Below are 27,480 nucleotides of genomic sequence, written 5' to 3'. Positions count from 1 at the left end.
GCTCTGGCTACTTCAGGAGGCCGTCCCTGTTTCACCTTTATGTCAAAATGCAATCTTAAGTCTCTGCCTCTGTCTTTTTTAAGCGACACTAAAGGAACACGAAGCGCTCCGGTAACTATGACTGTATTTTGTACTTTATGTTGAAAGCCCTTGACAGCGTTAGGTTTTGTTTGTGTGGCGTGAACATCGACTTCCTGTGTCTGATGCTTCTCCATTTCCAGTTTCGATAATGCACATTGTGAGCAGGCCGCGCATTAGCACGAACCATTTGTCTGATTTCCTCCTTTTCCAGCCTCACCCAGTTTTTCTTCCCCATGAGCCCTCCCTCCCTTCATCTCCATGGCAACACGGGGACAAAAACATGTCTCTAACTAGTTCAGACAGGTTGAGTATCATATATCCCCCACCCCCCCCACCCCTGCTCTCTCTCTCGTTGCTGTGAAAGACTCCAGGAATGAGGGTGTGCCACTCGCTGTCAGGCACCTGCTGCAGGTATCAGCACGTCAGTTCCAGTCCCGCCATTAAGGAGGAGGGATGGAAGTTTTTCTGTGATGCAGCACTGTGTGGCTGTTGTGGTTTCTATAGATTTGGACGGCTTCCCACTGAGCATGGATTACTTGTGCGAATGTCTGAAAAGGAGGGTTTCCTCTGGGATTTGACACACTGAGTGAAACGAGAAGCTTGTTTGCTGTAGTTGTTTATTCAAGCATTTAGACTCAACGATAATTATAACACTTACTCCGAGGATGATTATTTTATTTGACAAATAAATATAACAATGACAATACTCATTGTATGCAGGCTTATATACTAATACTGGGTGGGAAAGTCATCGTTTTAAAGTACCTTACAGAGAAAAATGTCCTTTTTTCCAGTTTTTCTTTAGATTAAATGGGTCCCTGTATCTGATCCTGCTGTCTCCACTAGAACACCTTCATATTCTGTGTTTTCTGTGTCTGTTCTGGGTCCACATACAAACAGGAAACACTGTGTTGAACCTTTGTACATTTCCACCAACCTGTTCCATTGACATTCATCACATCCTCTAACCATCTTCCCTTGAGTACGGGGTTGATCTCTTCCCGTACACTCACCCTGCGCTACTTCTCTCAGCCACGTCATGTAAAATACCTGCTATCCTACAGTGAAGGCATCCTGATCAGTTATTCCACCAGAAGGGTCTGACGTATTTGCACACGATTACAGTTTCACCATTCTCCTGGCTGTTCAGTAACTAAGAGCACACGGCGACTACACTGGTTTCCTTTTACAAACTTAAGTCTTTCCCAAGTCGCCTAATCTACAGCTCATCACTCATCTGTTGCAGCGCAGACAGCACATATAACACATTTTCTCTGCGGCTGGTTTATGCACTCTCCTCAGCTGGTTATTGCCTCCTGCTTTCATCATAGAGCTCAGTATCCTTCGTCATACAACTGTTTCCGACACTGTAAGGGTTAGTTCAGCCCTACAGCAGGGCGGTACAAAGACACAAAAATACCCTCTAAATGAGTCCCTCACAAAGCGTCATTGCCTTTTCTACACCGCTCGTGACTGTATGTCGTGTTGTGTAAGGCGGGAATATAATAATTAACCTGAGATAGCATCTTTACCCAAGGAAATGCAGCACACGGCACAGGTGGATTAATGAGACATTTCAGAGCGCTTGCTCAGTCTGTCAATAAATAGTGTTGACTTTTTCTCTTTGGATTCAGCACATGAAAGCAACACATTCATCAGTGAGACAAAAAAAATGTCCACGGGGAATGTTAAGTAAAGCCTCTTAGCTGTTCCTAGACACCTTTGTACCTGTGTGCACAGCTCACAGCTCCAGTTTCAGTCCCAAATCTCAAGTGAGGAAGACACTCAGGAGCTAACCGTTTATAATCAAAAGCCATCCGAATTCCAGGAATCCTGTGTGATGATGCCAGCAGACTGCTGCAACCTCCACCAGTTTGTGACGTCTGATTATACTAAACTAATGGAGCCCTCTTGGTTTAAGGAGACAGCGTTTGTCATTTCCAGCAGGCAGAAAGTTCCCACAAACCAGAAATGAATCTGACCCCATGAGACAAATCTACAGGATCTGATGGATAAAACAGAAAAGACTGTATGACAGTGGAATCAGGCCTAGTGCAGCTCTAATTAAATCTTTCATTTTTATCTTAAATAAGGCAAAAGGCAGCTCAGTAATGTGTGTATTCATCAGAGATGTCGGGGCGTTACAGCAGCGTGGGGGCCTTGCTGGGGCGTCCCAGCGCTGGTGGGGATTTGCTCCTCAGCTCTTTGCTCTTCAGGCTGACGGGCTGGGCCACCATCAGGGCCGGGGCAGACAGGTGGTGGGCGGCGGCCTTCTGCTGGTGAGAGCTGTTGATGTAACTGGAGATGAGGAGGGTGACCTCCCTGATCTGTTGACCAAACCAAAAAGGGATGTCAGAAATTCGCATCAGGGTTTGTTTCAGCTGATGAAAGCCCCCGAGGAGTCCATTTAGAATACTTAAACGTCATAAGTAACATTATTTATCAAAGGCATTTGCTCCTAAATCTGTTGAAGTAAACAAAGTTAGCTTGTGACACATTTTCCAAACATCGGAGACGCCTAATTCAATCAAAGCAGTCAGTGTTTTCCTTGAAAAGTTCTGACTTCTGCTATAACGAAGACACAAATATAGCCATGATTATAATCACATAATTCACCAAATACTAAAATCCCAAACTTTTAATGGAATGCTTGATGTAACGGTGCAGAAATACAGTCGGACAATATTCCAGACAATCTCTGTGCTACATGAGCCTGTGTATTGGTAAACCCTACTTGAGTGTCTGAATGGTCATGATGTGATAAACTCCACTTGTAAAACCACAGTCGCACAATCTCTCTCTAACCTTGGAGGCGTCCATGGCGAACAGAAGTTTCTCTGTGGGTTTGTCTTTGCTGGTGTTGGTACCGATGCTCTGTCCCACAACCAGCATGAAGTCCTGTTTGCAGCCTCCAAACGTCATCAGGCTCTTGTAGGGGTGGGACACCAGCAGCTTCTGAACGCACAGGTACTTGTGTTATGACCATGTTTTGATAAAGAAGAAAGAAAATGACCAGGAAACAAAATGGAAAAGTATATGGAAATCATTCATTACTATTCCCCGTCTGTACTCTTGTTTACGTCTTATATTATTTTTCTACCTGGGCCAGATTTTTACATATTTTGGGTTCACAATGACTGGTAAGTAAAGAAACTTTTGGAATTGGTACAGTAGTTCTCCTCAGTCAGCAGCTGAGAGCAGAAGGATCCTTCTTGTTTAACCAGAAATAGCCGTTGGATCGTCATTTTACCTTGCAGGACACGGGAGTGTCTGGTCTACTGCTGCTTGTGTGTGTCACACAAATATTGTGTTGGATCTGAACTAACCCTTTAACACACCACAGTCACACAATCACTACTGCTACTGGCTGAAGCAGTGGTAGACTGGTAGAGCTCTTGTCCCTGGAGTCTGGTGGCTTTGAAATGAGCAAAGTAACGTCTGTTTCTGCTTAAACCAAAAGGATCTTACAGGTCTACCTCTGTAGGGATCCTTTCCATAACGCTGTCAGACACGCAGAATAACAATATGAGCCTTTTAGTGGTAAAAAGAAGAATTATTACTGGATGTTCTATGATGTAGTGCAACTGCCCCAAAGGATTATATTACAGCTGCTCATTGGCAGCCCTTTCTCTGCTGCAGGCAGAGGCCATCTATCTATCATTTCAAATCCAAAATATATAAAAAGACGTCCCAGGTCTAAAAATAACGGAGTTATCCTTTAAAGAAAACTCTGCCTTGATATTTGCTTAATGCTCGGCATCAAATGAGATTGTTTAACACTTTAAACCCTTTCATCCTTCATGGCTTGCGTGACTTATAAATACCACCTCTATTCTTACTAACTTTGGTGGGGAATTAAGGCAACAGAGCGAAGAAATCATGTCAGGAGTTACACCAGAGAGGCTTACGACAGAGCTGTGCTCCAGGACGCCGACGCCGTCTTCGTGCACTGCCAGCCAAACACGTGCACCCTGCTCTGGAGAGGGAGTGATCGACTGGAAACAGAGAGAGAAGCACGAAGTCACATCAGTCCCAAATTCATTTTCATTATATACTAGGTTATGATCAACTGAGAGTGAATATAAACATCTATTTATGATTTGTTCCAATGATGTATATCAAAATACTCAATAAGTACTCAAAAAATACTTGAATAAGTAAACAATAACGTACTAATTTCAATATTTCATTGTGATATTTCGTATTTATTGAGGAATTGTTGGTCATATGTGAAACACACACACACACACACTTATATGCAGATAGATAGATAGATAGATCGTTCTTTCCTCTTTTCCTTCATTCCTGTATATCTGACAGTTTATTTAGTTCATATGTTGGCCTATATTTGCTCAAATACACTGTATCGTGTTTATATTGTGAGAGCAAACCGCAATACTTTGTCAATACATTGTTTAAATCTGATGATAAGATTACTTTAATCAACAAGAGATTTCAGTTCACTCACCTCTGCTTCAAATAGTTTGGCACCAAAGAAAGGCCACTTCCTGGCAACGGTCAGGTAGATCCTGACGCACTCTGATGAACTTCGGCCCCTGAGGGAGGCCCAGCGGGCGGAGAGACGCTGCAGCAGTTGTCTGAGAGGGTGGAGGGGAGGGGGCAATACAATCCATCGTGCTCATTCCATTACAACCATCTATCATGACAGCGCTCTTCGTTTGATTTATTGGTTGTGCTGCGTAACTTGAAAAAGTCTTATTGTTTAATGGATATGTAAATCAAAAGATACACACACCTACGAGTTCTGAGAAAAATGCGTGTAGGCTGCGTTTTGGTACCTGAGCTGCTCCTCAGACGTGGTCCTGCGGTAATGTTTGGGGTAAAATCTGTCCAGAACCTGTTTCAGCGTCTGGTTAGACTTGGTCTGAGCTGATCCAGGAGCAGAGAAAGGACGCTCAAAATCCCCAAACTCCACCTGCACACAGACACAGAGTTGTAGTAGTACTGTACTTGACTGGTTTTCTGGGTTAAAGCCAAGACACACTGTGTAAAAGATACAATAAAGATGTTAAGTAATTAAGAACTTTCTGACCTGGGCCAGCAGGGCAGCCATTTCCAGAGCCAGCTCCTTGTTGACAGGGAAGTGTCCCGCTACAATGGCCTCATTTGTCTGATAAGCCAGCAGGAACCTCTCCCTCTCTGACTCCCCCCTGACCTGGAGAGAGAAGTACAGCCTGGGGATGGAAAGGCACACGCAGACAAACAAAGAGAATGAGAAGGAAAACACAGACATGGATGATCCACGGATGTATGTCCATTATATATGTGCAATGGAGTAAAACCATTTGCTCCATTCCACCAAATTTGCCCTGAAAATACACATTCTGTCGTATCCCTGTGAAGGGAAACATTATCAAAGTTCTACACATTTGCTGACCTCCTGAACGAATTTGTGGCCTTGTATTTTTAAGGAACCTTGTAATCAAGAAAGCACCTCCCTCCCAAACTCTAATACTTCATTCATTCCTTTACAGCGAGCCTATTTCTCTGCAACAAAGGCTGATGAAGCTCTAAACCATGTTCATCATTACACTAAATGTACGGTAAAGCAAGCACCAAGCATTAAAGGGGCACTGCACTGATCCTGCAGCATCACTGGACTCACAATGAAACAAAAAAAAAAACACCAATCACCAACAGTGTCCAACCAAATGTGGAATATAGTCACAGTCTTGCGTTCTGTTCCTCAGTTACAGCGTTGAATAAGGCTCAGAAAAGTGTTTTTGCAGAGCGTTATGATGTCACAGCGATGACCTTTGACCTTTTGGATATACAATGCCATTATTTCATGTTTACTCCAATTAGACTCTTGTGTGAAATGTTGTCCTAATCAGTGTCAGAGTTCTTGAGTCATGGCCATTAGTGTGTTTTGAGAGGTCCCAGTGACCTTTGACCTTTGACCACTATAATATATTGAGCTCATCCTTGAGTGGACGTTTGTGCCAAAGAGTGTTCATGAGAACAGACAGACGTACGGATGGACAGCTGAAAACATAATGTCTCCGCTGCGACTGAATCCACACAACGATCAATGTGGATGCAACAGAACCACAGATATTTCTTCATGGTCAGAACCTGATGCTTACATTGCCCACAAGTCCAATTCAATTCAAGTTCACCTTTACGTAACATTTAGAGATCCTGAATATGTGCAGAAAATCCTTTTGTATCTGAAATAAGTTCATTCCAAATGAATGAATCAGCTCGTAAGCTCTGGTGTGATTTTCTGCCACAGGGCTGGTTGGGTCCTTCTCTACCTGTTCTTGTAGGTGAGGCGCACAGTCCTGGTGTTTTCAGACTTGCCGGTGTGCTGCTCTTTGGAAGCTTGTTCCCATTTGGAGATAATGTCACAAATCTGGAGGGTTACGAAAAAAAACCAGACAGACGTGCGTTGAGTCTTACACTTCCCTCTGCTCTAAGACTGATGAACTGTCACATGAGAGAAAGATGCACCTTGATGCCTCCTTGCAGGCAGTGCTCCAGCTCTCGTCCAGTGGGGTCATCAGTGTACAGGCTGAAACCGGAAAGCCCCATTTTCCTCATGCCCGTGTCCTGGTTGAGGCGACACTGGAACTCGTCCACTGTGGTCGAAGCATCGAAGCTCACCACCTGTGGAAATTAAATGAAATGCAGAGGACATGACAGCAACCACTCTGCACAAACTTCATTTTACAACTTTGAGTGATGGAGCGAGCGTGTGCACGTCAATTCGAACAATGTGAACAAGCAGTGCACTGCTAGTTATGTGTAACCGGTAGGTGACTTGGGGCTATAATGTGAGAATGTAGCAGCAGGATTCAAACCCTCTGCCCAAACCAGCTCTGCAGGCTTCACTGTGCTGTCCACCATCCTGCGCTGTGTAGTATTACCTGGTAGGTGTTATTGAGGAAGTGAACGGGAACGCTGAATGGCAGGGAGTGATGATAGGGATTCCTCAGCAGGATGGACAAGATCTCCATACGGGACGGCCTGGCCTGCCTGTCACCCTTCTGCTGGGTCCGCTCCATGGAGCGCTGGCAGTAGATGGCGTACTTACCCACCTCAGTCCTGAGAACGACAGTGGCACAGTGGTACATCATGTTCAATTACATACTGCAGCACCTTCATACTTCTTCAACAGTCAAAGCAACAGAAATTTAAGGAAAAAATGTGAGCAATATTCTAAACAATATGCTAAACAATGCTAGGGTAATAATTCATGAATAGTAGTGGAGAATAGTTCACTGTTGCTCTTATAAGGGGACCACAGTGCTCTGCTGTAGGGCTGCAGGTTGGCAGAGACATCCTGACTTTTAGTACCTGGCATTGGTGAAGCTCTAAAAACAGTAGATCTTACTACAGAACATGTCGTACAGCTGTTTTCAGTGGTCTCCTGATGAGTAAACTGAACTTCATGTGTACGTTTCTTTGAGTCAAATCTAAATGGATAACTATTTTCAAACTTGGGTCTTATTTCTGTAGTTTTACCTCGCAGAACACCAGAGTTTCTAGTCTAGTTGCAGTGACTGTGATGTTTTAACATGATTAACACGGTTTAATGTGTTTTAACATGCTTTAACACACCAAAATCACACAATAACACAAACACACTAACTGGTTGACCAGCTGCCATGTTCTTCGAGGTAAAATTGTTGTTTTTGTCAGTGGAGTCTGGTGACTTTGAAGAGTTTCTGGTTTAGCCATACGTATCTTACAGGTCTGTCTCTGTAGGGATCCTTTCTGTAACGTTATCAGACACTCAGAATAACAATCTGAGCCTGTCGATAGCAAAAACAAGCACTTTCAGTGGATGTACGTTTGCGCGGTTGCCCCAAAGGACTACATTACAGCTACTGCAGCTCATTCACAACCAGTTCCAAAACTTTTTGTAGATACCAGTCATTTCAAACACAAAATATGTAAAAAAAAAAATAAAATAGGGCCCAGTTAAAAAAATGCAACAATATTCCTTGCATTAGTATAACTCATATAATATAAACTCAAAGGTCAATTTGATTTGCCTTTCAGTGCATCTAAGGATGGGAGTAATGAAAACTCTATTCAAATACATGCACAGTGAGAAACTGTGACAGGTGCTGTAGTGTGAATTACATGAGTGAGAGGAAGACACACAGATAAAGGTGCTAAATGGGTCTGTGATAATTCAGCGTTATCAGTCCACTATGCAGGACGACTTGGGCCAAACACAGAAGAGTTCATTTTAGAGATGAAATGATCAGACAATGAATAAAAAGTAACTGTTGAGTCTTTTTTTTTTACAAATTTGTAACATTTTATAAATTAATGTAAATATAAAGGGAAGTAATGACTTTTCAATGTTGCCCAACTTGATAATATTGATCTTTTTGATTCTTTTATTTTGTGTCCTGAGAGTTATGATGTCCGTCGTTAAAAGTTGTGCCTTGGTTCTTCATGCTGATGTTCGCGCCCCTGATGTTTTCTCACCTGGAGTCCCCGTGTCTTTTGAGGTGAACCTGGAGCAGCCAGAGGAACGGATGCTGAGGCAGAAACAGTCCCACACACAAGGCAAGAAACTGCCAGCCCTGAAGTAAGAAACACAAACACACCCAACACCTTCTTAACTGTCACAACAGAAGCATGTGTGAGAAACTGCAGCTTCTCCTTGATACATATTGTTTCCCCGTGAAACTATTTGTGAGTAGTTCTGATCCAGTTAATCACCTACATACATGTACACTATTGCTGCATTGTGTTATGACTCATTCTGGCGTCTCTAAATCCTGTAGCTGTGTCGAACCATGATCATACTTTGGAGTTTTCTTTTGAAACGAGCAGGTAGTGGTGAATGTTAAGCTTTAATGCCTGCCCTCTGCTGGTGTCACTGGTAAAACTGGTTATTGGATGTGGAAAGTCACATGGCAACAGGTAGACAGTGGAAGGACAGTTTCTTCTCTTTGCATATAAAGGCTCGGTTGGTAACCATGCCAACATAAGGGAGACGGGGCTCTCAAAGCTCAGGCATGCTTTCATTCCTTTACTTTGTGAACCCTGATAACTTTCTCAGACGCCATTTTTAAGTGTCAGTGTTTCCAGTAGACAACACACAGTGCTGCTGCCACCGTGTGGTGAGGATACAAACCTGCAGAGGTCCCGGGTGGCCGTGTGGCTGCCTCCTGCGGGTCTGCTTAATGAGCTGGCAGAAGAACTCATTCTGAAGCTCGGGGTGGGCCAGACACACCTGCAAGGCACTCTGGGCCAGTGAGACGTGGTAGTCGATAGCCGGAGCATCAATGGCCACGTTGATGAAAAGCTGACAAGTCTGAGGAGGGAGATGATGGTTTGAGGTACAAGACAGACGCAGGAGGAGAAATCGTCTGAGCTCGTGATGTATGATTCAAACATGGGAGTTAGAAGAAACTTCAACCTGTTATCAGTTGTGTTTTCTTATCAAACTGCAAGTCTACTGTGTGTGTGTGTGTGTGTGTGTGTGTGTGTGTGTGTGTGTGTGTGTGTGTACCTTAAAGAGTTTAACGGCCTCCGTCTGCAGAGCTTGTGAGGGCAGCGTGGTGAGAGGAGACAACAGAGCTTCCTTACTGAAACACAGCACGGGATGTCTCCAGATCTGAGAGTCTGAAAGACACAGAAACAGACTGCTAGCTAAAGGCAGCAATGAGCACATGCCAATTGTTCATTTCGATGAAACAAGAACAAGAGAGTGAATAAAGACAGGAAGAGACATGTGGTGCAGCATGAAGCAAAGAGAAACATTCATAGCAAACAGTAACAACAAATAAGACCTGGTAAGACATGCTGTACGTATGAACTAAAACCATAACAGAGGCTGGTGTGAAGTCAGTAGCGTTTCTCCACATCTGGTTTTGTTAAAAAATGAATTCACCGCCTTGTGTTAAGAGCTGTGGCGTCTTTGTAACCATTTAATTTATATCACTTTTCACTACTGCAGGACTGAGAATTGTGCAATGTACTGATGTAAGGAAATGAAAAAAGAAGAAGATAATTTGTAGGATGCACTCACTCGGATCTCCGTCCAGTTGGAAGAGTTTTCCCACCAGTTGTTCGAACTCAGTGCCGACTTTCCCCACCGTGGTGCCGGCTGCCACGCACAGATGGTACAGCCACGCGTCCTACAGCGCCACACACATTAACACCAGTGACGCACAGGAGGCTCGTGAAGCGAACACAAGAACAGCAAAGAGTGTCTTCCACATCCTTACTGAGCACAGGATTAGGCTTTATGACTAGTTATCGGTTTAAATGTGTAATCAGTTTAACTAGTTCAGATCAACTAATACATGGGAAACCCAAAAGAGATAAATAAAAGTATTTACATCTGCTGTGATAACAATGTTTGGAAGGCTTTTTACTGAAAAAAGCAGAAGAAGAGCGCCACATCGAGAGACTCAAACTCCAGCAACAGAAACTACAAGTGCAGAAAAACTACAGTGACAAAACACTCGTCATGACCCTGACCTTCTCGTGGCGGGACTCGATGAGCAGGTAGGTCGGTCCCTGCTCTTGTGGGTGGACGGCGATGGTGAAAGGCGCCGCCGCCTGCAAGCCCCGCCCACACGCCTTCAGGTCGTCATCTGAATCTCTTGACCTGTCCACCTCCTCCACCCGGGCCTCCCACAGCTTAATCTGACCCAGGGGGAACTGGGAACACACACACACACACACACACACACACACACACACACACACACACACACACACACTCATATAAAGTAACAGCTTTTGTGTTGCATCCCTGAAATAAGGCTCCTTTCTTTGAAACCATTTGTAGCGTGCCACAGATTTTCAGTCCCACCAATTGGAGCGACTGTTTTACTGAAGCCCTGAATCTTCACAAATGTTAGATTCTTGGATGAACTCACTCAGATTTTTTTGCTTTAAAGTTTTGGTCATCAGGTTAATAGGGGTTACATGAGTGCAGAGTCCATCGCTTTAGGTAAAACATCAGAAATATGAACCTGTCCGAGAGGTGCTCCGTTTTGTGCCTGGTGCAATATAACGTAAGTGGTGCTGAAGGAAGATAATTAGAAGATAATTACTCAGTCCTGCTCACAGATGGCAGGAAGTCCATTACAAGAAACCCACCCAGCCATAGAGAGTGGTTAGATATAGTACGGAAAAAATGACTTATTCTCTAAAGAGTGAGAGAAGTAAAGACATTGGCACCGTATGATATTATTGACAATAATGCTATTTATTCTATAGTTCTAATAAGTTAATAGCCTGTAAACAGCATTACTAGTTGTAACTTCCTCTCTGCAGACTACCAAGACTACCTGACTAGAGCGTCACAGATCTCTCTCTGCAGCCTGTAAATCTTCTGATGTTTTATGTTTTGAATCTTACCTTGTCCTCTTGGCTGCGGAAATAATACAAGGTTTTGCCGATCAGAGCGCACCAAACCCGCTTAGAGTAGCCGTGTTTCACCTGCCAGAGAACAAGTGCAACAACAGTGACAATCTAACAGGACGCCTTACGATGGCAAATACACGATGAGATGGAGAAATGTGGCTGAAAATGGGCTTTCTTTATGTCGGTGCAAAGCTTAAGGTACGCTGTCGGACCTTGATGAGCAGTCCCTTCATGCCGGGGCGAATGTCCGGCTGGGTGAAGAGAGGGCTGGCAGCTTTCACCCTGAGCACGCTCTGCAGCACCCTGAGCCACTCCTCCAGCAGGTTAGGAGAGTCAGCCTTCAGGTAGTACACACGCTTCCCCGTCACTATCTACACACAACGGCAAAACCACAGGTGGAGGTGAGGATGAGTTCAGGAGTCCTTTTTAATGGTGCTACTGTGTTTTGCGACTAAAGAGGTCGTCCAGTGGCTCGCCAGGGGTCAGGGTCACATGAAGCATCACACATGCCAATGATAAGGTTTCACATTAAGGGTAAGGTTGGCTGGAATGTTAAGACGTTAATAGTGGACATAATGAGGGCTGAATACCTGGAGGACTTGTTTTCCCTCTCCTCGGGCGATGCTGCTCGTGGCGTTGACCTCAATCTGACCCTGAGGTTTCCTGATGACATCACTCTATGGGACAGTGATATAGTTAATACAGCAGAGGTACAGGCTGACGTCCACTGAGCTGAAGTAACACAGCACAGAGCAATAGTTTAAAACCATTTATCACACATTCAACAACAAGAAACTAAACATATGAGACAACAGGCAAAAATATATCAGGTGTAATTGTTCATAAATGCATTTTATAAATCATCTTTAGTGTTGAGCTATGAACCTGTGCACGGGAACGTCTTACAAGGTCCCATGAAACACATCAATGCTCACAAAGAACTTTAAAAAAAAAAGAAAGTTCCATAAAGAAGCAGCAAAAGGAAAAGGAAAGTGTTGTATAAGACCCACAGGTGATTTATAGTAGAGCAGCTCTCCGTCTTTGAGGACGAACCAGCGTCTCTTCCAAGTTTTCTTCCAGGTCTTCACCATTTTCAGGAGGTAGCCCGACTTCTCCATCGGCTCCTGCAGGATACAGCAGAGTGCAGAGCACGGGATGGAAGAGGAGCTCTCTAAAATACTGATCAGAAATGTTCCCTCTTACCACTCAGAGGGATTTAAAGGGTTACTGACAGCGGGAGGTTTGGAGGTAAATATGCTCATTTTACTCATTTTACTTTACGTCAAAACAGTTTGTGTAGTTTGGTGTTACATGTTAAAAAGAATAATACACAGGCAGAGACAAGAATAGAAATAATATCTTTATGGGAATGTACCTTTACCTTTATGAAAGTTCAGCTGAATAAGATAACATCACATGTTTCCATCTATTTACAAGTGTTTTTCTCTACTCTACTCTACTCCCGTCTCACTGCTTTGCTTACATGTGGACTTGAGTCCTGACAACATGTCAGCATGTAACACAGGAGCCTGGATCTATGAATCTACCCACGAGTGATTCTGGTGTGTCCGACAGGCCAAAAGCACGTGCACACTGACTCACAGTCTTGCCGTTGTCGCTGGCTGAGGAGCAGGTCTTGGGCAGCTTTTGCTCTGGTTCAGAGCACTCTGTGTCGGTGGAGTAGGCATCAGGAGGGATGGCATAGTCGCTCTCGGATGTCATTGAAGACATGGACACGGCTGGAGAGGATAAACGAGTAACGTTGACAGTGTCATCAACCATTCACATCTAGAGGCTTCGATCAGTCCGCTCTTGTCGCTATGGTCGCTGCCTCCTTCAGCTCTGGTAAACCAACCTTTGCTGGTTGTTAAATCACTACATCACTACTGTGTGTCAGTGATAGGCCTAATGTGTGAACTTCTGTGGTAAAAGGGTTCCCATTAGAGAACAGCAAAAACACTTCAGTCCCAATCATTTGCTGTTTCTTTATGAAACAGTAATAATCCCAGTGTATAATGTAACCAACAGGTATCTAAGCCCAAACTCAGGTCCAAGAAGTGAATGAATGAATGATTGAATGAAAGAATGAGTGATACATCTCTGATATGAACGTGCAGTGACTGTTTTAGGGCTGAACCTGCTCTTCTAATTCTAAAAAAACCTTGCGTGCGTTGTACCTCTCTTGAGCGAGCGTGGGCTGCCCGGGCTGCTGTCCTTGCGGGAGCTGGAGGAGGTGTGGGAGCTGCAGAGGGAGCCGTCCTCCTCTCCGGAGCTGGACGAGTCCTCGGAGCTGGACGACTCGTCTGAGAACGGACTGCTGCTCAGCAGAGTGGCTTTCTGCAAGACGGACGACAGCTGTGGTACACGCTTCCACACGGACACAGACGGATGATGAGAAATGATAAAGTTGCACTTACCCCCTTCAGAGTAGTGTAAACTGGCGTGGTCATGTTTTTATAGATGAGGGATGTGTACATTACAAAGGCAGGGAAGGAGGACTGGAGGGAGGGGTCTGCAACACACATCACAGGTCAGTCAGTCAGTTGCTCAGCTGAACATCTCCGTAGCTGAAACTGAGCTGGAGAGTTCCTCTTGTCTCACCTTTGCTAGCGGGGTCCGTGCAGGACGTCTCAGACAGTCTGATTCCTGATTTAGCCACAGCATAGATACGACTCTCCTGTGGGAAAAATACAGAAAATTCTAAGGAGATGTCCAAAAAATGGCCTAGTGTGGATAGTTGATTTATTTTGTAATGTTAGAATTATATGGCAAGATGTGTTCTGTGTTCTGTGATCAAATTCAAATTCAGATAAGCTTTATGGGCATGACAGATATAAATCTATATTGCCAAAGCAGTTCAATAAATTATTACCATTGACAAATGATTGGTGAAGAAAATAAAATGATCTACGTCTTCTCTTACACTGTTTCAAGACGACTGTCTACAGGCTGTGTAATGTGCACTTTAGCAGCAGATGGCACTGTGAGTATCACAATCACAAACTGTGGCCCAGCTGACTTGACTTGTACTGAAGAGGCTTTCTTTACTCTGTTGAAGTAAACTTCCAACCTGAAACTTGACATCTTTAGTAATCCTGACTGTTTATGACCCGTTATCAGTCTAAGTGTACATCAAACACTGGATTATCTTACCCAGGAGGGCAGCCTGTGTAAAGGGGGTGTAGGGGGCTTGTTGCCGGGCGCTGAGCTGTCGCAGTCTTGCCTCTCTGGGCTGATCTCTGTCCCAGGTTCAGGTGCACCAGGTGAGGTCTGCCCGGATGGAGCGGCAGGCGCAGCTTGTGAGCTTGGGAGGACTTGAGGAGGCGTGTCCCTGCCGGTCTCCATGCCAACCTCCTGCTCCTGGTCCAGGTCCGTCTCCTGCGGCCGGAGGGGGCGCAGCATGCTGAGAGCGTTACGCGTTTGTCCGTGTGCCGTCTCACTGCTGATTGGTGGCTGGCTCAGGTGTTTCTTGGCCAGAGCCACATTCATCAACCCTAACCCCGCTGGGGTGCGTAGCCGGGGCTGTTTGGGTGAGGCGGGGTTGTCCCTTGGGTCCTGGGGTGGGTTGGGCCGTTTAGGGGTGAGGGCTGGTGTGAGGATGGGGCTGGGGGTGTTAGGTTCGCTGGAAGACGATGAGGAGTCAAGTCTCTGTGACTGGAAACGTTTGTTGAGCTCCTCAGAGGTGCAGTCCTCCAGCTTGGCCCTGTGTGCCTCCCCCTCTCCCTCCTTACACCCCCCCAGAGTCCCATTTGATGACCCCAGCAGGTTGAAGCCGGGCCGCTCGGAGCGCTGCATGTCATCGTCAAACAGAGAGCTGCTGTCGTCCGAAGCGGTCAGGTAGGTCTCGCTGCCGGGGCGGCTGAACTCCAGCCCACACACTCCACCTCCCCCTCTGCCCTCACACCCTCCTCCTCCCTCCCCCTCAGAGGCAGCGCTGGACAGCACAGAGGACACACCACGAGACTCGGGTCCACATGCGTTCTCACCCAGGCTTTCGGATGCACTGTCATCCTCCAAAGGAGTCCCCAGAAGTCCGGTCTGGTCTGGTCTCTGGAGCTCACCGTCTGCCCCCGAGGAGCCCGCCTGCTTACCGCTCCTCTCTGTCACAGCAAACATGACAATACACGTCCCACTTTGGTCACTGTCAGTTTTCATTTTCAACGAGGTTTTGCAGCAAACGTATGGTGAAAATCACCCCAATCAGCTGAAAACCATTAAAAATGTAAAATACTTTATAATCTATAAACTTTATACTTTATTCTAACGTTAAGGATTAAATCAAAGCTGTGGTTTCCCTCGTGTTTCTTTTCCCCATTCTTTCAGAAGAGGGGGATGTTGGTTTTGTCAGCTGGACCCTGACTCCAGAGTCAAGAGCCACTCTTCAGGTCAAACTTATCGGGGTAAAAAAAGAAGAAATAATAACGACGTTTGCAATGATGATGTAAGTAAAGGGCAAGAACATTCATGTCTGTAGTGGAAATATCTGAATCCCAGCTAAGGGGCTGCTCTCACACTGACCTCTGACCTTTGACCCTCCTGGGTGGGTTATATTTATGTGTATAATTCCAACAGCTCCAATATTATATGTCCTCCTACTGTCCCATAATCGTCTAGTGTGCTGTATGTTTTATATCACCATCCTGTTATTAACATCAACTCATCACAATCCATACTCTGGCCCCCCAGTCTAATAAAATCAACACCCATACAATTCTTTAAATGAGATACAGTCTGTGATAAAACAGTACTGTAGTGAAACCTTTGCTAAGACATCATGGATATGACCGAACAGCTAAAACGCTCTTCTGACTCACTTTTCCATTTTCCACTATGAAACATTGCCTTCCTGTCTCCAATTCCACCCAGAAATATACAGACTCCCAGAATCCGTCCACAGCTGTGAACCTAAGGGCACTTACCACTGTTATCTCTCCCCTCAGTCTCTCCCTGGGTGCTGAGGGTCCTCTGTGAGGGTGCTGGTCCAGTAAGGACCTGGGGGCTCTTCCCCCTCACCTGGAAACAGCCAAACGTCAGGCTGCTGAGACGCTGGGCCTCGCCTGGCCGGCACAGGACTCCTCGTCCACCTCCACACCTCTGCTCAAAGGCTGCAAACACACAAACACAAACATATGTGTGTGTGTGTGTGTTTACACGTGCACACGCTTACTTTAGTGTCCTCAATGTGAACCAACATGGACGGCTCTTACCCTGCATTTGTTTCTGTAACTCCACAATCTGAGCCTCCTGCTGCTTGTTGGTTTCTCTCAGCGCTGCGTTCTCCACTTCAAACTGAAGAATAAATGTGTGTCAACATAAAACCCCCCTCTCGGAGCGGGGAATTATCCAAGTGAACGAGACTACAGGCGAGCCTAACGCACCATCCAGCTTACATTTTCCACTTCTCCAAACCTAGAAATCAGTTTGTGCAACTCAGTATCTAACGCCATCATTTATTTACCTCTGACAACTTCAGCATCACCCATTCTTTGATCTTAGCTGCTTTCTCCTCCACTGTTTTGGCATCCTGAAGTCGGGTCTGTTTCTGATGGAAGAAGACACGTTTGGTCCAGGATGCACAGACATCAGCCATGTTTCCCTCTGGTTGGTAATAGTGTGTGTGTGGGGGGTGGGGTGGGGGGGGTGGGGGGGGTGTATGTCTCTTTGTGTAGCCTATTGGCTGGCACATCTTCCCCCACATTCTTTCACACCTGGTACAAAAAGTCCACTGGCACAACATCTGTGGGATCTTTGATGAAATTCTTGATGCTTGTGTGTGTGTGTGTGTGTGTGTGTGTGTGTGCGTGTGTGTGTGTGTGTCCTACCTGCTCCTCCAGCTGCTGCTCCAGCTGGGCGATGACGTCCTCCTTCTCCTGCACCAGGGCCTGCAGCTCCTGGCACCGCTGAAACAGGCGCACCTCTGAGTCTCCGGACTGACTGTCTGGAGCTTTCAGCTTCTCCTCCATCCACTGCACCTGAAGTCACACACATATACTGTATGCACACTTACATATATATATATATATATACTGTATGTACACACACAAACATGTGGGCACATGGGCACACACACTTAGAGTTCAGGTAAACACACACTTTGGTTTGGATTCATACCTGCTGGTGAGCGACGAAGGCCCGCTTTTCTGCATCGATCACCTGCGTCTCCAACTGCTGAATCTGGTAAAGGAGCAGCACGATATTTCATTTCATTTAATTATCCCTTATTTTAATTTGACCACTTTTCTCCCTTTTCCACAATTTCGATGTAATGCCCTTTAACCGCACCATGTGATCTGAAATACATCCTTCACTTCAGCTTTTCTGACCAGAATGTTTTTAATATCAAGCCCACCTCAGTCCCGAGCCAAACACACCAAATAAAGACAAAGAAAGCAGGGGAACACTACTGGAGATAACGCCGCTACGCTCGGGAGGAATAGATGCTGTGCAGCTGGTTTTGGACATTTTGTGACTCTAAGGAATGTTAAGAATCACAATTAGGATACTCAGAATTCACAGATGTGTCTTACTGCACGTGTTCTTTTACATTTTGGGCGTCTATTGACGATTTCTTCCTCCCCTTCAACAAAAAGTGGAAGATTTATATGTAATTGCTTTCATTTGTAACCTCATAATGATGTTCAGGGGTCGATTACTTGCATTATCACTTATGCTCAAGTTATGCTTGTGTTGTTCTATTTTATCATAATTGAATTTGTGGTGTTTTTCTTTCGTAACATGACGACAATTTGATCAACCATAACGATAAAAAATCAAATTAAGATCTGATTGAAAAATCAAAACAGGTGGTTGATTAGCATGCTCGCTAATTTAGGACCTCCTTCTCCATGTAGGACATATATATATATATATATATATATATATATACTGGAAAATACAGAAACCTTTAGCTCTCTTTGTGCTAGAAAAATGAACATTATCATACGACAATTCAGCAGTTTTCCGTAACTATAAAATAGCTATAACATTAGCTATAAATGCAGTGCATGCAGTGCCAAAACAAAGCTGCCAATTCTTTTTGGCAGCAGGTCCATTTGTTTATAACGGCCGCACTTATGCCTCAGGACCGATGAGGTGCTTTTATTTCTGCAGAAGTGCTGCTTATAGCACCTTTAAGCAGTTACATAATGATGATGAGGTGTCACATCAATAAAGCCACAACCGGCTCTTTGTGTACGGAGATCAGAGCGGAGCGTGTGGAACCTGGTAGGAGTGTGTTAAAGCTGCAGCAACACCAAAGGTCACACAGCTCTCACACACATGGACGGACACGCAGACAGATACCGGCGCATGTGCCAGCGTAGGCACTAGACGCACACATGCACAGGGATGAAAAACCCTGTGGGAATGGAGGAGTGAGATGACTTTATGAGCCACATTCCTCTGAAATTCCTCAGCTCAAAGCGGCGGAAGCAGCAGAGGAATCGGTGTCTTCTGAAGGAAACTCTCTCAAACCTCAGCGGCTTTATGAAAGACAAAAATGCAGGAATGTCGATGGAAGTTCTCTGCAGCTCCACACCCACCACGGTTCGGATAGTTTGCTACACAGACGCACGCACAGGTTCAAATTAGGCCAGATTAGAGGAAACTTTGAACAACGCCTGTGGGGATGCTGGGCTGGCACACCAGAGAGTCATATGTAGCTCAGAATAGGACGGAGAGCTGAAGATAACGAAGGAAGTCATTTATTGTGGAGTACATAGAAAAAAATACAGCAAACAAAGCTTCACCTCCACCAGTGAGAGGAGTGACAGTGAAAACATACGTCACCAATCGTAGGCCTTTCTCACAGCAGCATGCACAGCACAGCGTATACCTGCTGGAAGTTCACCAAGTTAAATATAAGTTTAGCTCACATTTTTCTAGTACTTCCCTGCAATACACGACAATTATTCCTAATTATAGAATTTTTTTACATGACATGGAAAATGAGTGAATGCATTAACCAATTAAGAATCACTAAAAATCAGAAGTCTTTCCTAAACTACATGAGTGTCCTAAATTACAGAAAAACTTCCTGCAGAACAATCCACTGTCAACGTGTCCTAACCTGAACCCACACTTTCTTCAACACCACTGAAGAAAAAAATATCTTTTGTATATTAAGCTTTAGACTTTTTAATACCTTCTAAGGACATTTTTGAAGCAAATAAAATCAATGTTTTTTTTTAAAGACTTTCCAAAACCTGCAGACACCTGGCATTATTTAGAAAAAAAAAAAAAAGATTTATTCCAAGTCTGGTGAGCTTTCTTGTTTTGCATTCCTACACCCAAATTCCTGAACGTAACTCTGAGTTTTCTTAGTGAGTTTAGCACAGTGCATTAGCCAACACACTCATGCGCCACGATGACGCCACCGACTTGGTGTCCACGGAGGTTCTGCTACAGGCACGGTAGAAATCAACAAATTATGCAGCTGCTGTTCTGTTTCCCAACCAAACTGTGCGTAAACTACCGTGTAGTGTACTCTGCTGCAGTGCGGATGCAGCCAGTGGAAGCTGGCATGGCCGGGCTCCAGTTTTCCTCTGCTCCTTTTAACTTCCAGAGACCAGCAGAAGTGGACCCAGCTCAGTCCAACAGCAGCCACACCCTGCCAGAGCCACTCAGTGTTTCCACCGCACGACACTCTCTGTACCTCAGCGGTGAAGCGAGGCTTTTATTCAGCCACGGTTCCACTTGACATTCTGGTGTGATTTTGGAGAATGTGATTCTATGGACAAGATTTTATGAGATTATGTCACTTCATGTCCACAAGTAGCCTGGAAATGACTGTTGTGCAGCTCTCATGGCCTCACATGCCTCTTTTTCATATCTGGTTTAGAAGATTTTGTGACCAAATGTATCCGTTTGTGCCGATAAAAACTGCTCTGGTGTGGCAAATATAACAATAACACAGATACGTGACTCCTCAGCACGACTTTGAACTTAGAAACTACACAAACACTTTCAATTCAGAAAAGTATTTTGCAGACATGAAAAAGATTAATAGATCTCACACACACACACACACACATACTTACACACACACTTACACACTCTATATAGATCCTCTTCTGCACCACAAACAACAAACCACATGTGCCTCTCTCAATAACAGATATAGCATCTGGCAAAGAACAGCAAGTTAATTACAGGGCATATATACTGTAGGCTAGAGCTGGAAAACACACACACACACACACACACACACACACACACACACACACACACACACACACACACACACCAGACATAACATATAAAACCCATAAACACATGTCTGATGATGATGATATTCTCTTATGTATCAGGCCATGCGTGCAAGTGTGTATGTTTTCCTCATTCTGTGTGTTATATATAGGATAAATGAAGCCTGTGTGTGCGCGCTTGTGTGTGTGTGTGTGTGTGTGTGTGTGTGTGTCACGTCCTGTGCAGCTCAGCTGGGATGAATGTTAAAGTTAAAGTTTACACAAGAGATACAGCCTCGTACCTGCCCTATGAAAGGTGCTCACACACAAAATATGAGTACTGCTGCTGCCTCACACACACACACACCCCCCACACACACATGCTCACACACTCACGTGACCCCTCCCCTCTCCATAACCTCAGAAAAACGTTCAATCACCTAACCAGTCAATTCCCTGCTCAGATCCAAAACTCCAGCTCAACTTCCATTCCTGGAATTCCACAACTGGCGCTCTGTGGCCAACCTCCCCCTGAACTCCATCCACCCCCCCCATCGCTCCATCCGCAGCCAGACAGCCAGCTCACAAAGCCTCTTTCTGTGGACGCTACCACTCACAGCGCTGACCTACAGCGATACAGGTTTAACACCAAGTAGGTTCACAGAATATAGTTAGGAGTCAGGACTCCTTCTCTGGTAAATACCACCAACAACTTGCCAATTGTCAAATAAAATGAGCACTGGGGACAAATAGAGGCACAAACTCACCTGAAAAACAAGTCTCCTCAGAGACACAGGACAAGCACGTAGCTGTATACACATGAAAACATAAACGCAAGCAAAACAGACGTGCAAGAAGAAAAGCGACCTCTGTGAGCTGAGGGGGAAGAAAAAGTCTCACTGTTAGGCACCTATGGTGGGACCACGTGGCTCCACATTCATGTCTGCTCCGTCACACTACTGGAAACGTCACACAGGTGTAATAAATAAGGGCTGCAGTGTGCCAGCTGTGTGTGTGTGTTTACCTCATGATACACTACTGGTCCACATGGCCAGTAAACGCTGCCTCTGCCTGCGTGGAATAAATAGAACAGGAGACCAGACCAGAATGTGCTACTCCACCCACTGTGGTTTGGGTGAGTGTCTACTGTACGTACAGTATGGATATAATGTGTGTGTGCTCTTCTGTCTGTGGAGGCTGGTGATATTCTACATTTTGCTTACTGTCACCAATATGTGTCCAGCACATCTTATTCCTCTGTGTCATTGTTATCCAGACACATATCAGTGTATACATCACACTGTAATGTATTTTGACTCCCACATACCAGAAATGCTCACTACAGCAACAACTGTGTCTTAATCCGCAGCTGAAAATAGTCCCCAACAAATACACTGTTTACTAAATGTTTGCTAAAAACTACGAAACCCAGGTCTTTTGGGAAATTATTCAGCCTTTAAAAAAAAAGAAACTATACGTTTGTGAGTAAATTTAGTCGTGAGTTAAAAGTAAAACTAATTCAAAATGCTGATACGTTCATTAAAGGGATGAGGGTCACAGTGTTTGTCAGACAGACAGACAGACAGACAGACAGACAGACAGAGAGAGAGAGAGAGAGAGTGTTCGCTTGAAGGGGGGTTGACAGAAAATATAACACACACGGCCTCTTTGTCTCCATCATGAGATGTGTAGCCTACTGTTACAGCTGGAGGCCCCGCAGGCCAAAACTAACGTCCCTCCCAAATATCTCCACCCACGCACAGACACGTGACTTTTCTCTTTTGGTCAAAATGTTAAAGACAGTTTAAAGATGAATTGGACCCGACCTGCATACACACACACACACACACATACACGTGCACACACTAGAATAACTGACTGCTGCAAACTCCCTTCTAGAGCAACACACACACACACACACACACACACACACACACACAAGTGCGTACTATTTACTAAACTGGGTATTTCCTCCCTTGGGCAGCTCAATCTTTACACAAAGCCTCATTTTTTTCTCTTTCTTTTTCTTCCCCTCGTTCCCTCCTCCCATCCACTCACACTGGCTTTCTAGGACTTCAGCAATCTGCAAAGTCTGGCAGGTTCACGGTATTTTTATCAGACTGAATCAGACAGATTCATCTACAATTCAATAGAAAGTCTTAAGAGGCAAACATCTTATGGCGTTAAAAAACATATCCAATATCCATCTTAACAAGTCATTTCATCACATCTTATTAAATCTCATCATTAGATAGCACAAAGAATCTCCCATTTGGGTGAGATCATTTTACTAAAGCAACTACAATGAAGGAAAATTGTCTCATTTCAATAAGTTAAACGAAATAAATTCTTGATCTGCAGGTGGCTTGGCTACGTTGGCTCAAAACTGGTGAAAACTCATATGAAGCACAGGACACAGATGGAGGGTTTTGGTAGTCCAATAGTTGCGGCCACCTTTTTCTCATGTTGTACCCCTTGTACCCATGTCCTGCCTCTTCACTGTACTGTCTTTGAAAATATGAATAAAAAAGAAATGATGTAAGATCTTTAGCTGAATATTTGATCCATTTTAAGATAAAACTCAGTACCAGGTGGTTGTATATTTGCTAAAGAAACTACTACAGGACGTTATTCGCCATAAAAGGGTAATTGCTTTAAAAAGAAAATGCATTTTGTTGATTTAACAATCTTACCACTGCATCTCATCCAACTTTCTCAAATGACACTGTGGGAGTTCTGAGTTTTGAGGTGCACACATCAACAGGAAATGTCCAGCGTAGTAACGCTGCAACAACACAGAGAACCGGCGCTCTAAATGACTTCTTCATCCTTCTTTATTCCATTATTAGCCACCTCTGCAGTGAGATATTTGGGGGATTTTGCAGTGACGTACATGCGCCCCCGTGCAGCTTTAAAACAACAAGCTCTGGCTCAAGCTGTGGGAGCCACGGCAGAGAAAAAAACATCAGCAGGGGTCTGGATGTCAGCATGATGAGCTCATAGCATCAGGAGGTCAGTGAGCACCGGGTGACGGGTCACTCTACAACAAGCGGACATGAGTTAAGTAAGTACATGTTAACCCCTTACCACTAACCCTAACGTTAAGGGGTTAACTCAGTGTGGCCCGTAGACTGCACCAAGGTTTCTATTAAAATGATTAAAAAGCAGATTTGAAGCTTGTTTTGATCTCTGCGTCTGTATGACAAGGCAACATGTGTCTGATTTCTCTTGTATTACACATCTGATATGATGGATATGATGCAACTCATTTGGGTTTAGTGAAGAATTTTTAAATGTTTTTTCACACTTCCCGACTAAACTTCTGCCCAAATTCCCTGAATCTTTGCATAAACTGAGTGGAATTAATCATAAATAAAACATATTGAATACCAGCGTATATCATCTGTGGTTCAGAAGCTTTTTTGTCAGAGCAGGTCCCTGAAAAAAACAAACCGCTGAACTCTGTTTGAACCCTGGATCCTTGGGAACTAAATCAGCGACCTTCCGTATGTGGTAAAGATGAACGGATTACTGCTATTCTTCATCAGACTTACAACAGACACACATATTACAGCAAACTGAGCATTACGGTTTAATACGGCCTCGGAGCTGTGAGGTGGTGACCCCAGTTTTAAAAAAAAAAATCCTTCTCAAACTAACATGAGACGGTTTAAACTGGCACCAATACAGACGAGGCAGCCAGGCTCGAAAAACTACTAAACTAACACTGACGCCGCTGTATCGAGGTGAAGCATATGACATTAGAGAGGCTGCTCGAAAACACGGTGCGTGTTATTCGGAGCTTAATGGTGTGTTTTATGATGCTGAGCTTCAAACGTAGTTGAATCCCACCTGTCAGACACAAACTATGCAGCAGAGACGTTCACATGTGCTACGTGTGCAGCAAAAAAACCCCACCAAAGCCAATCTTCCTTCCAAGTCTCTCTACGGGAGTTTGTTTTGCCGTCCAGCTGAGCTTACTTTGACTCTGTAATTGACTGGAGCTGGGTCAATCCCATCATGCAGTGCGTGGCGGAGCCCTGTGGTCAGACTGCTGTTTACATTAGAGCTCTAATCAGCCTCCCTGGAGAGCAGCTTCAGATCTAGGCCACTGAGCAGTTTGGGCCGGCCCAGTGTCGGCCAGCTGGGAGGGACGGCCTGCTCCGTCCGCTCCACACTCACCACGGCTCCCTGTTAGAGAGCCCACGTCCTCCTGTGCTTATGACGACCACATGACGATGATGATTTCGTTTTATCTTTTTGTCGATGGCCAGATGTGCCCAGATATCACCTGTCCAACAATGTGGACTCTGTGAGTTTCTCTGGGTGGCACTGACTCCTTTGTCTTATGTGTTATGGCGGTTAGCTCGTCCAGCTGATCATGTTTCCTCCCGTCCTTAAATGCCTCTCAGAGGAGACAAGGAGTGAGGAAGCACCGGAGTACCCTATGCTGTAGTTTTTACCAAAAGGCAGCACCCCTACAATAGGGATCAGCTCAGTGACCGGTTATCTGATCTGATGGGACAGTAAAAGGAACATTTGGATGTCGTGGAAGCAGTATTACAGTCAAATTGATATTATTCCATCAGCATAATATTGTGGGTTAAGCAAACTACCCATGGAAACAGGAAGAATGCTATTCACTAAAGCTAAAGCACTAAAGCTTTTACTTTCACCCCCTCCTCCTATATTCTGTTCCAAATGCATTCTGGCTCATTCAGAAACACCAAGGAAGCCCATCCAAATATTTGTCAAGTGCATCCGTTCAGTTGTAGTGGTTATCAGACCTGTAAATATCAGCTCTTTTACAAACACACCCAAGATTTTATTTGGAGCATCTCTTCTGTCTATGATTCAACACGTGTGAATAGTCTGTAGGTGTTTCCACCCCTGAGTAGCTGTGGATCTATGATCACCAGGTGTCGAGATGCTGAGCGTCACGAGTGATATCCACCTCAAAACGATGCTGGAGTGACAGAGGATGTCCCACTTGGTAACAGATTGGGTCGGGTGGGAGGAACTCATTGACAGACTTTAAGTTTAATTGAGCATACCTTGTCAGCGGTGAGTTCTCGAATCTTGATGATCTGCACTCTGAACTTCATGAGCAGAGCCTCCAGGACCATACACTTCTCCTTCCAGTCCTCCTGGATCATGGCCTCCTCCCCCTCCGCCATAGCGACTGACCCCCCCCTGGAAAATACACACAGACAAGCACACAGCAGTGAGACGTGATCATACAGCGATCTCTTATATGTTCTCTATCTTTTTCATTTCCCTCTCCGCAGGGAGGTGAGAGATCAGGGGCGGCTAAAGGCAACTGGCCTTCAAGCTGATTGTGCGTCAGAGTTCAGCTCAAGGGCACTTCGGCAGTGAAAGGTAGAAATGTCTCTAATTTTTTGGGGCTTTTCAAGATCTTCAGGTTTAACAAATTCCCCACCAAATGCTCCAGGTATTCAGTGTCTCTATAACCCAAGTACGCACAATAAAAAACGCAAAACATCCAGACGCAGAGAATAAGAAACAGACAGAGGGTTTGTTGTTGTGCAAATGTTTTGCCACCACCTGAAATATTCCAGGGTTGAGCCCAGCTGGACCAGCGTGGCCAGTGGGCGTATCTCTTAGCCGAGCCAAACAGAAAAACACCGCTGCTGCTCCAAAACACTTCGACGGCCTCCCCAGGATGGACTTACATCATGTTTTCCAGAGCTACTGTAGGACAACAGGCAGTAGATACAGACAGAGAGAGAGAGAGAGAGAGAGAGAGAGATGAGGATCTCTGACGGAGGAGAGAGGAGGAAGATAGAAAGCCTGGGTTTCTCCTCCAAGTAATAACCTCTCATTACCAGCCTGGCCTCCTCACAAAGAGGCTGCAAACATGTGTGGAGGAAGGTCATAAACTGGTTTCCACAGGCTTATTTCTGTTGCCTGTTTGCTGTGGTAAACACTGACGGAGGCAGGCGGTGAAAAAAGAGCTCTCTCGTGCCAGAGAACAACACAACATGAAGAACTAAGGGCAATGCATTTAATAAGACGTACGTGCAGACACAAAGTATATAAAATCATGACACAAGAGTTAAGGAAGAGTTAGTGTCACCACATATCTGTTCTTATATCAAACATGTCAATTTCAAAAAGGGATCAAATGGATAAGATACTTTGTCAACAGTCTTAGTCTAGTCTCATAGTCTAGTTTACTGTCTGAGGTTTAGTTGACTGAGAATAAAAATGTACACTAATAAAAAACAACAGAAATATTCTCATAGTGCCTTTGTTAGAATGACCTCATTTAGCTCCTGTCGTTTGCTGCACCACCACCTTCAGCGGGTCCTCTGACAAGTGAATTCCCTCAGATTTCCTTGTATGCACATGTTATGTAGAATTTAATTGGATCCTATTAGGCCGGGAGTCAATTTCACATAACGGAGGACAGATATGATTAATCTGCACACTCTCCTGTTTCCTCTCTCTGCGTCACTCCACAGTGGCGATAAAAGGATGTGGTTGGTGGAAAACATTAAAGGCCATTTAACCCCTGAACCCTGACTCTGGGATTCTTTTTGTCTCTTTCTGTCCGCGATTATCTTTCCCTCGGACTTCCTGTTGAGTGAAGTCAGCGTCAGTGTACAGAGACAGTGGGCCGGGATTTGCTGTCTGAGTGCTTCCCTGTGTTTTGGTCCTGACTAGTGATGTAGGGAGCCATTAACAGCCGTAAGATCTCTATTACTCACTCTTTAGGTATTTCAGATGGAGAGCTATGTATGGAGATTATTCACTTCTCATTGGAAAATGAACTAATCATTAGCTCATGGTTGTTTCAAAATGGTTTAAGTTGTAATGTTTTAAA

At 44.7% G+C, this 27,480-nt stretch overlaps 1 protein-coding gene across 1 annotated transcript; it reads right to left on the bottom strand.

Moving 5' to 3' along the window:
- Positions 1-689: 689 nt before the first annotated feature.
- Positions 690-25,810, bottom strand: plekhh2 (pleckstrin homology domain containing, family H (with MyTH4 domain) member 2). Its single transcript, XM_070840770.1, has 29 exons — positions 25,688-25,810; positions 17,560-17,622; positions 17,271-17,420; positions 16,907-16,990; positions 16,656-16,737; positions 16,368-16,553; positions 14,602-15,548; positions 14,050-14,125; positions 13,866-13,960; positions 13,626-13,785; positions 13,051-13,187; positions 12,459-12,572; positions 12,039-12,125; positions 11,661-11,819; positions 11,443-11,523; positions 10,555-10,737; positions 10,100-10,208; positions 9,581-9,693; positions 9,203-9,382; positions 8,548-8,645; positions 6,972-7,149; positions 6,556-6,711; positions 6,360-6,457; positions 5,135-5,276; positions 4,881-5,017; positions 4,550-4,679; positions 3,990-4,076; positions 2,887-3,036; positions 690-2,408 (listed from the first exon to the last, which is right to left on the bottom strand). Exons 1-29 carry the CDS (start codon positions 25,808-25,810, stop codon positions 2,223-2,225), a joined length of 4,491 nt encoding a protein of 1,496 aa, XP_070696871.1. The 3' UTR covers positions 690-2,222.
- Positions 25,811-27,480: the final 1,670 nt, after the last annotated feature.

This window comes from Pempheris klunzingeri, chromosome 12 (genome assembly GCF_042242105.1).
Source record: "Pempheris klunzingeri isolate RE-2024b chromosome 12, fPemKlu1.hap1, whole genome shotgun sequence".
Taxonomy (NCBI): domain Eukaryota; kingdom Metazoa; phylum Chordata; class Actinopteri; order Acropomatiformes; family Pempheridae; genus Pempheris; species Pempheris klunzingeri.
The sequence above is the reverse complement of the archived record's forward strand: the minus strand, read 5'-3'. Positions and strand labels throughout refer to the sequence as shown.

Excerpts from the sequence above, each read along its gene's own strand:
- plekhh2 (XM_070840770.1), bottom strand. The coding sequence starts at position 25,810 with ATGGCGGAGGGGGAGGAGGCCATGATCCAGGAGGACTGGAAGGAGAAG. Across the intron at positions 10,738-11,442 it reads TCCGCAGCCAAGAGGACAAG|TTCCCCCTGGGTCAGATTAA; the intron begins GTAAGATTCAAA and ends GTGTGTTCCCAG. Across the intron at positions 6,712-6,971 it reads TCCTCAATAACACCTACCAG|GTGGTGAGCTTCGATGCTTC; the intron begins GTAATACTACAC and ends TAATTTCCACAG.